At 52.3% G+C, this 10,000-nt stretch overlaps 1 protein-coding gene across 4 annotated transcripts in view; it reads right to left on the bottom strand.

Annotated features, from left to right (window-relative positions):
• LOC126579962 (cell growth regulator with RING finger domain protein 1-like) overlaps positions 1 to 10,000 on the bottom strand; it is a 20,666-nt gene that overhangs the window by 9,973 nt on the left and 693 nt on the right. The window contains exons 1-3 of one of the 4 annotated variants that reach the window (XM_050243760.1): positions 7,645 to 7,910; positions 6,233 to 6,773; positions 1,005 to 1,162 (exon numbers count right to left, since the gene is read on the bottom strand). In XM_050243760.1, the coding sequence (XP_050099717.1) occupies positions 1,005 to 1,162; positions 6,233 to 6,339 (265 nt within the window). In that variant the 5' untranslated portion in view covers positions 6,340 to 6,773; positions 7,645 to 7,910. Of the gene's footprint in view, positions 1 to 1,004; positions 1,163 to 6,232; positions 6,774 to 7,644; positions 7,911 to 10,000 lie in introns of those variants that run through there. The other 3 variants (XM_050243777.1, XM_050243787.1, XM_050243769.1) reach the window with 3 other exon arrangements.

The raw sequence follows: 10,000 nt of genomic DNA, 5'->3' as shown, positions 1-10,000 counted from the left end.
CCACGATTAAGAGATCAACTAACAGCTGGATTCAGTACGTTGACATCTTATACTACTTTTCATACTGCATTCGACCAAAACGATCCTTGATTTTAGCTCTTTTTTACATTCCCAAATACCTTCTGTGACCTGGTAGCTGTGCTGTGAGTTCTACTCAAAAGAAAATAGAACTCTACTGTAGATTTGTTTGCATCACAATTCCCTATGCACGAAATACTAAGCACGAGAAACTGAATGCTACGAAAACGGACTAGTTAGTAGTAGTTGAGTCATTTCTTCGCTCTATGAGGAACCGCTCTAATGAGTAACGGAGTGAAGATGACGTTCTATGACTGAAATCGATTGCCAGCGAACTGGCCATACTATACGAATAAAAAAAACCGTCGATCAAAACCGAAGGATCGTTAATTAGCTTGCCATTAGTTACGCAACATCGAAAATAACATTCCTACGCTTGTTATTGGATAATTTTCGTGGAATCCTGTACTAAAGTGCTGATTCGCTGATTTGGCAATTCCTTGTGGTTTTCGAAAGCATGACCATACCTAGCTGCTTCATCAAATTCGAGTACATTTGCTGCCAAATATGGGCAATCACTTCTGTGCAGATAGTGACTGAAAATGATCAGTCCTACCTCTTCCTATCAGTCTTAGGCCTGAGAAGAACGGATTTATCTAATGATGATCATCAAAAAACCCTTCGAGCGGTGGGAAAGCAGCTCTCCAGACTGCTATCTAGCATTTTTCCTTTCGTACAACAGACGTCTTCTTCCGTAGATTGAAGAAGCTGAAGAAATTCTGCTTCAAAACGTTCGAATGACACGAAAACGAATTAGCAAATCAATGCCCGATCAGACACCTTCTTAAACACGCCTTACACGATCGATCGCGCGGTCGCTGATTGCCTGCTGACGGTAGCCGTCGTCATGTTTCGATCGTTTACGAGCGGCTTCCATCGGGGTAATCGGGCTGACCGGCTGAGTGGTTTTGGGCTCAACAACTTACCGTCGAAAGAATTGTTTCCCGCGTCGAGCAACCGAAAGGTGAACGGTATGTGCACGCGGGTCATCTTGAGGCGCGGTACGTGCACATTATGGTTCTGCTGCGCTACACTCGACGGCCTTAAAACGTCATCGGCCTGTACGCGAAGTATCACGGCGGCCCTGGAATGGATGGTTGATGACGATGATGATGCGATGGGATGGGATGCATGGCAGAGAAAGAGGAAAAAGAACAGAAAAGATCTCGTGTTAATTGTGCGAGTAACGGTGTCGTTCGCTCGTGATCGACCAGACCGTGACCACGGCCCCCCGAGACAAGCATCCGAGCGATCGTCGTCATCATCGGCGACAACGGCGATGTTTGCAATGGACAATCTGAAATGGTAAAGTTGTGGACACACATCTCCGATACACACAGGCACGGCCACTAACCCACCGTCTGGACAGCGAGAGAGAGAATCTGAAGGCTAACGTGAGACGGCCACGGACGGAGACGGTACAGAGAGAAGTGAGGAACCGTGCAGGCCCCAACTCAGTGTGTCAGTCGCTCAGTGCGCCCGTGGGGGCCTTCCACTTTCGCAGAGACATACAGGGACAGTAGGGGTGCGTGAGAGGGACAAAGAGGGAGAGAGAGAGAGTGCGATTGGTTCAGCAGCACGGTAACCTCGGGGAGATTTTGTACGCCAGACGGTCAGCTAGCTAGGTACTCTGTCCTTCGCCCTTCCTCCCACTCGGTGCTGACGCTGAAGGGAACGACCCCCGCTAAACGATTGCCCGTTCTCATCCAAGAGGTTCCACATCATAACTTCACCCGGCACGGCTTGGTCGTGTCGTTCGGTTTACCTCGCAGCAGAGCGCACTCGCAGCTCTCGGGGTGTATATATGTGTGGATTGCATTGAAAACCGTAAAACCAAACACGATTGCTGCAGCCAGCCGGATTGCCTCATCTTCGCCTTGGTAGCTCACTTGACCGCCACCGGGGAAGCTTCTTGAACCGAACACGCAGCCGCCGCCACCGCCAGCACATGCAGCAGCACATTGAACCAAGAGAAATGTAAAGCAAACACGCCGGAGACTGAACGTGAAGAGCGAGTGTGAAGCAAGGCACACACCGCTCCCCATCGGGCAAATGGCTGCCGGGCAACCAGGTTGCCAACCTGGCCCCGCCGGTCGTCCAGCATCCTCCACCACCACCACCACCACCGGCGCACTCATCGGCAGATCATCGCAATCGCAACAGATCGCCGATGGATCACGGAATCCGGCAACGTTTTGCAGTGCGCGATTTCACAACGACGTTCTACATGGCACCCCGTTCCTTGGCACTGTAACGGTAGCCAGCCAGTTTCCTTTCTATTGCACCATGCCGCCTCTGTGCGCCGACGACTTCGAAAGAATGACAAACATGGAGGGACAACAGCCGGCGTGCTTGCGGCGTGATCTACGGTGAATAAACTTGAACGCGCTTGTTAGTACGATTCTGCTGCCACTAGCACACCTTACCTTTGACCAATCACGTCGAATTCTATCACGATGCCGCATTCCCTACACGGCTGGCAGCGACTAACGAGCAGCAGCAGCAGCACCCCCGTCGCCGTCTAGCCCCCAACCAGACACAGATGGACAGCCAGCCTCTGGCGGGCGAAGACGAAAATTTTGCACAGCATACTAGACACTCGGTGCACGACGCGATTATTCGTCGACGTCGTCAGGCAGAGCTAGCACGGGGGGGGCTTGCTTCAAACAAACGGTACACCGGTTTGAAAACCAAGTCAAGGTTGATCGAGCTTTTTACTTCTTTTTCCACTGTCTCTCTCTCGTTCTTATGCTTCTCTCTCTTTCTCTTTACGTGCTGGCTTCAATGCATCAATACACCATACATTGCGCGCAGCTCGAGCCCTCAGCTCGGACCCTCGCCCCTGTTGCCGTGCTCGTGAGCAGCACTGATTGTTTCCTTCCCAGTCCGCCAGTATCCACCAAATATTGGTGCAGAAAAGCATCAACAAGTGGCGGAGAGGCAACTAGGATCTCGGATAGTTTCGGATGCTGCTGCTGCATCAAGAAATTTACCTGGCCCCTTAACAACCCCCTTGGTTGACAAGGCCTACTTGTTTCGCAAAACAAGTTTGCCCTACAAATCCGGACATAGGATAGCAAAGAAGGGATGTGAGCGAGGAAGAATGTAAAAAAAACAGGAACCCGAACGGGGGAGTGGAAGAAAACCGTTCTGACCATGGAAGTTGACCATGGAAGGACTTGACTCGAGATATCCGAATGGCGGCGTGCTGGTGTGTCTCAAGTACGCTTGAGTAGCTCCTTAAGAATTATTGCTTAAAATCCATTCCATTCTCGATTACCCAATTGGTGTTGCTGGCCAACTATCTTGTTACTGTAACCACCCAACTACAATTGCCCAACAACTAGCAACAGTTCTTGGCTGCTTCCCGTTCATTCAAGTCACTTGAATAAAACAAGCAACGAACCCGCGCAATCGCTTGCGAACCGCGAACACTGAAATGCTCGCCCCGCACCGATTAGAGCGAAATTCGTTGTTTTAGCTCCCCCTCCCCCCACCCCTCCCCTCCCCCACGTGAAAAACAGAACTGATTTCGCTCTCGGTTACGCTTCGAAGGAGCCGCTCATCATCACAAAAGCACACGATACTGTCGTTATGCGGAAGAAGCAACCGGGCGAATCAACCGAACCGTGTTATGAATGCGTGTCGTCTCGTTCGTGCAGACCCCTTCCACCACCAGCACCAGCGACTACCCCAATCTCCCCCTTCTGTCTTGCGCCAAACTGCGACGACGCCGTCGCCCAAAAACGGGAGCTTCCTCGTTCCTTCTGCCCAAATGCATGCCCATAACTATGGCCACCATCACCACAAGGGACTGGGTAGGGTTGTTGGCGTATGCAAACGCGCGCACCGAACGCACCGTATGTCGGTGACGACGATGATAATGAAATTGGTGCTGAGAGACCGTCCGACGGTGACCGACGAGAGAAGCATTGGTACGTCACTCTTTTGAACGCATGCTGCTGCTGCTGCTGCTACTGCTACTGCTGGTTAATTTATGCTGGCCACGGTTTACCGCGACTACACTCTAGGATCGGAACGAGACGGCGAGTGAGTGAGAGCAAAGCGACGGTCCGGTTCCAAAGGAGCAGCGATAAGCAGCGACGACGGGGTGAACTGAAATGTCCAACCATCGCGCACGTAATACCGCCCCCCGTCTAGCATGAGAGCCAGTGGCCAAAGTGAGCGCACTTGTGGACAATGTTTTCAAGGGCACCGGTGCGCGGTACTTGCACTGGCACGAGCGCAGGAGTGTACATACACCACCAACACCATACCACGGTACTGTCGTTTCTTGTAGCTTACGGGCCATTCCAAAAATCTCGCACAAAATCGTCGATCGTCGTCGACGGAGAATCGGTAAGCAACAGGAGATATTCAAGGACACCGGCTAGCTCTCGCTCCTCTCTACGCATACGCATACAGTGGCGGGTTCATCTCGATATTCTCGATGTTCTGTGCTGGTTGGTTCCTTGCTATCGTTTCGAGATCGATCGATCGATCGATCGTAAATCGATTACGTCGGTGCTAAGCATGTCATGATCGACCGCATCCTGCACAGCTGCTAGCTAGCCGGCTAGGCTTGTGACCATAGCAATGGTTACCGCGATACACAAACCAAGCACCCTACGCCCTGTAAGCCACCGGTGTTGAACCACCGAAACGCATAATTAATAACAGACACATTATGCGCACGGTTTTGCATTTTACAAGAAACCGTGACGGGAACCGGTACCCTGTGCTTGTGTTTTATTATCTATTATGCGTGTGAGTATGTGATGAGTGAACACACATACGTTTGTAAGGTAAGGTTTAAACCCTCAAATCACCCATTTCTGTTTAGGGATTGCCATTCGATCGTATTTTGCTTGGCAACCACCAAAGCAAAACAGTGGAACGCGCGCCCGCGCTTGCGAACCAACCACAAGAACCGATGATCGTGCTCTATTGAATTTCTAACTGGCACAACAGGTTTTACAGTTCCAACGTCTCGAAATTCCCCATCTTCGGCCACATCGGCCACCAAAAGGTCCCCATTTCCGCCTATTTTCCTCTCGCTCTCTCTCTCTGTCTTTTTCTTCCACAGGCGGGTGGGTAAGGGATGAGCAATCCCCCGTACCAAATTCGTCGTCGTCAGTGACATATTCTGCCGGACCAGGTAGGTAGGTGCCGTAGTGGCGAGGAGAGTATTGTCCACGGTGTCCGATGAAAACAAACAATTCTTCCTCTACCATACCACATGGTAAACAGGGTGGGCCGGGCGTGGTGATTTTTGGTGGGGGAGGGGAGCGGATGAAATACATCAAGCTGCGAACGAGAACTCGCCATGTGACGCCGATGTGAATCTATTATTATTTTCGGCAGCCACAGCCAGCTAGCCAGCTGTTTGTCACTCGCGCGTCACTCGTTCCGGTTGCACCACCATTGCCAACAGCGCAGCATGTCCGTTTCGATCTGATCGTTCGGCTGACTGGCCGGATGGCTGACTGGCCGGCTGACCGGTCAGTGGAAAAGATTCTCGAGGAGCGTTGCTGTATTCGTTGAACGCGAACGCGATAATCAGAAAGCTGAAAATCGAACCGGTTTCAAAAGTGATCAAATGCGATACAGACAAGCAGACCGGACAAGAGAGATAGCGACACATACGAGCGAATACAAATCATTAGCTTCCTCGAGTGCCCTTGATGATCGCCATTAAGCCCGGAAACCGAAAGGGGTGGCAAGTTTGATGTTAATTATCCTATGTCACCTGATAAGGTGGATAACGGTAGGGCCGGTAAGGTAGCTCGCCAGCCAGCCTGCCAGCCAGTGATCTAACCCGTCTAACCGTCTGTTCCGTATCGACTAGTGACCAGAACCGGTCGCATTAATAATTCACGAATGGCACGTGAACAGCATCAACAACTCCTCTCATCTCCACCGGGATGTTTGTTCCGTGTGCTTATGTTATGTATCCCCAAAAAAGGGTTCCATAGATTTCCATCTGTCTCACTAGCGGCAAGTCGATCTAACCGGGAATCCCTTGTACCAACGGCGAAGTGAAAGTGAAATGAAAAAAGGGAAATTGGTAAAACCACTTTCGCCATCGTCTGCGGAACATTCGGCGGGGATGGAGATTGCAGATTGTGGCTCTCGCTCTCGGTTCGGTACTTACTTGATGAGAAACATGATCGTCGCACCGATGCACACGATCACTGCCGTCAGTGGCAGCAGATTCGTGAACTCGGCCGCGGTAAAGGCCAATGAACTGAAGGCACTCATTGTGCCGGTAGCCGATTGTCGGGGGCCTCTGTCGGTGTTGCTGTTGGTTGGTACGATGGCTTCAAACTCCTCTCGTGGCGTTTGCTACGGTCTTCGGTCTGCTCGCTGCTATCCTGCTGCTTGTCGAAGTGGACCTGCCGTGGTGCCCAGTCTGGACACTGGACTGGACTCCTCCCGTGCACTGGCCGTGGCCCCCTTCCGTGTCACCTTCGCTCACTGTGATCTCACTTCTCACCCGCTCGCCGGGGTGCTTCGATCGTTGCTTCGAACACGCTCGCCTACTACGACCGGATCTCTGTTCACCACCGGTTGATGCACACGCGATGCGAGGCTCACAGACTATCAATCACTGTGCCGCACACAAACAGGGCACGCATACACACGCACAGAGACGCCACACAATCACACACTCTCGATGATTTCGTGGCCACGTACTAAAAGGGTGAAAAGAAAAAGAAGCGATTAAAGAGAAAGATCGGATTTAAAGACGAATAAAACGCGAGCGAAGATCATCAAAAACACCAGCGGACTCGCGAGGGTCAGGAAACTGAATCCAGTTTTCAAAGTTGAAAAGGTCCTCATCTGGGTCCCACCCCCAAAAAAAAGAGACACACATCCAGGTAAGTACAAAAGGAAAAAACGGAACACGGAAAACGACGGATCTCAGGCGGTGGTGAAAAGAGAAAGTACGCCTGCGAATCTAGATCGCGCGCATGCCAGAGACGCAAGAGGGCAGCTTCGTTTCGACCTTCTACCTTCGCCAGATGCCCTAGCTGGAACAGCGCCACAACGAAAACAACCAATCCGGCTGCTGTGTTGTTTTTTGTCGTTATCGGTTTTCGGTGCTGGTCACGCAATCGCGACTGACATGACAAACGATGGCACCGGTTCACTTTAGGCGACACAACACATACGCGGCAAAGAAAGCTGAATTTCTTCTTTCTCTTCGTCGTGGCAGCGACGGTGATGGGACGAAGTGGGACGCCCTGCGATCCAGATCGTTGATGACGATGACGACCGTCGTCGGCTGATGTCGATTGCTTGTCCAAACACCGAAACAGCTGTACTGGAGAACCGACATCGCATCCAGCGTTCTTTGTTCTCTCGTCGGTTCCCCGCGAGATCGCTCCGCCGCAGTTTTGTGCGTCACATCCCGTGCGTCACGTTGTTTCCAGGGGTTCCAGCGCGGTACACCGTTCTTGGAGCGATCGACGATGGCAGTCGCCAGATGAACGAGTTTACTCAAACTAAATCCCAAGGCTTGCTAAGATATAGTGTACAACAGAATGGTTGAATGGTACGTACGCACTACTCACTGGCTTGCTGCTGCTGCTGCTGCACTCGTCTGTTTGTCTAGAGCATGTCTCTTGTCGCTCTACGTCGAACCGGACCAGCTCACATGCATCTGTTCAAACATGAACAATTTGTGAAGCGACGAAGGTAAAGGCGAACGCACTAAAAGTCTACAAGACACGACAACAACACAGCAATGATGATGATGATGACGACGAAGACGACGACGGCGACAATGGCGAAAGTAACGCTTTCCGGCGATGGTTCATCGCTTCTTCTCCTCACCAGCGCTGAAACATAACTGAGCCGTCGCCGGTGCGTGTAACCGTGGTTACCGCGATCGCGATCGCGCGGTGCCTTGAGAGAGGTTCGCCCCTCTCCCGGCGCACGACGTACAGGCACCGCATCGGATCTCGAGATTCGAGAAACTAGACGAACCTGACTGCTAGTAGTTGTGTGCGGGTGCAGCAGCAGCAGTAGCAGCAACGGCAGCAGAAACCACCGATTGCTGATGGCGGTGGGGCGATGTGATGCTAAAACACTACGCCGCCGAAGACAAGCGCAGCCACCTTCTCTCTGCCACAGGTCGCCTGATGGGAGGGACTACTTTGACTACGACTACTGGCAACACGCCACCAGTCGTTGGCTCTCCAGTTTTGGGCAAATGTGACGAGCTTTTAGTCGACTGTCGTCGTGGTGTCGATTTCGCTATCCTTTTTGCTCCATCGCCATTACTCCCGTTCCGGTCCAGGTATCGCGACAACGACGACACTGCTAGTACACGGGGGAGCAAATGGCGGGGGAGCTATAGCGGGAGCCAAAACGGGGTGACAGGCCAGGCCACCCGCTCTAGCTGCACCGACCAACCGATCAACCGAGCGCCAGCACCAATTATCTGCCGCGCTCTGACTGCCCAAACCGGATCTGGTTCGAAAAGCTTTCTCAACGTCGTCGTCTCGGCGTTGTTTGTTCTTGAGGTCTCGATGGAGAGCAGAAGCACGCTCTGCAGCGTTGATAGAAGCACTACGGACATCAAAAACCTAGAGAAGGAATGCATTGTTCCGAAATCCCTTGCCCGCACACCCCTTCAAGTGGTGGATCGTGTGGTGTTGGGTGACCTGATGTCACACACAAAATCCATCCTTTCATCCAAGCAACTCATTCCCGTTCGCACTTTCCCGCGAATCGCAATGGGTTCTTCGATCCGACACCTTTCGCGTCGATGGTTGCGTCGTGTTTGGTTCGTTTGGCTGGAGGAAGAGAAAGAGCAGGAACAGAACCGGATTCTTCGCGGGCACCTGGCGCCATGCACCCATCGTTCGCGCCATGCTAATAGTGTGTTTTTTTTTTTAGGAATTGGCGCCCAGCCACCCTTGTGTGTCGGCCACGTTCTATATGGTGCACGGTTTTTCGGGGAGAGAGAGCAGCAACAACAACAAAACTCCCTAAAAAAACCACACACAGCGAAACAAAAAAGGCAACCGGCACGCCTGCTTAGCCCATTACATCATCTGGCAGGAATGCTCTCGGTGTGTGATCGTATTGTGACCGATCTCAAGGCCTCCTTTTCTCGTCGTACGGAGGGGAGCTCGACGTTATCTTGCTCGCTAGAAGCCAAACCATCGCGCCTGCTTCTTCCCGGACCCGGCCGTGTGTGACACGCGCCGCAATCAATATGACGGTGACGATGATGATGACGACAGAGCCACCTGCCAGCACCACCGCATTGCGCGACCAATAGAGCTCCATTATAGAGATTGCGAGGTGGCTCCGGAGCGATAACAGCACCCACAGGGGTTGCTGGCAACGATGGCTGGCTATGTGTTCTACTACTTATCGATAGTCTGGGGGATTGAACGACGTTGCGTTGCAGAAGGACACGTTTACGTGTTCGCCGGAATGGGGGAAGAAGTTTATCCAAGCATGAGCGGCACTGTAAACATGCCGCGCATACTGCCGCGTACCTGATGGTGGATGGACTAGTACACTCCGACGCCATCGTCGCGCACTACAAGGACCGCCGCGCGCGCCACAAAGGGCAACCGCAGCGCCACCACAGACCGTGCGTACAGCACGGTACGCGATTGCGCTGGCGCGTGGCCTTCGAAACCGACCGATTCTTGTTTGATTTTTTGTTTGTTTTAGCATTTCGAACCAGAAGGTTGAGGTCGCCCGGCGGCCCGGGGGAGGTTTGTGGCTGATAGTGGTTTTCGAGATGACTCACGTCGAAGCCGACGCGTCGTGGATGGATGCATGAAGCCGTGGGTTTCATTATTTTTTTCATAACACAAAGCGCGACATAACGGACCCGGAACACAAATCGGGAACGACACCCAAACCCCGGGTGCGTTCGTGCCATCCCATACCG

The sequence above is a fragment of the Anopheles aquasalis genome, chromosome 2 (genome assembly GCF_943734665.1).
Source record: "Anopheles aquasalis chromosome 2, idAnoAquaMG_Q_19, whole genome shotgun sequence".
In the NCBI taxonomy this organism is placed as follows: Eukaryota; Metazoa; Arthropoda; class Insecta; order Diptera; family Culicidae; genus Anopheles; species Anopheles aquasalis.
The sequence above is the reverse complement of the archived record's forward strand: the minus strand, read 5'-3'. Positions and strand labels throughout refer to the sequence as shown.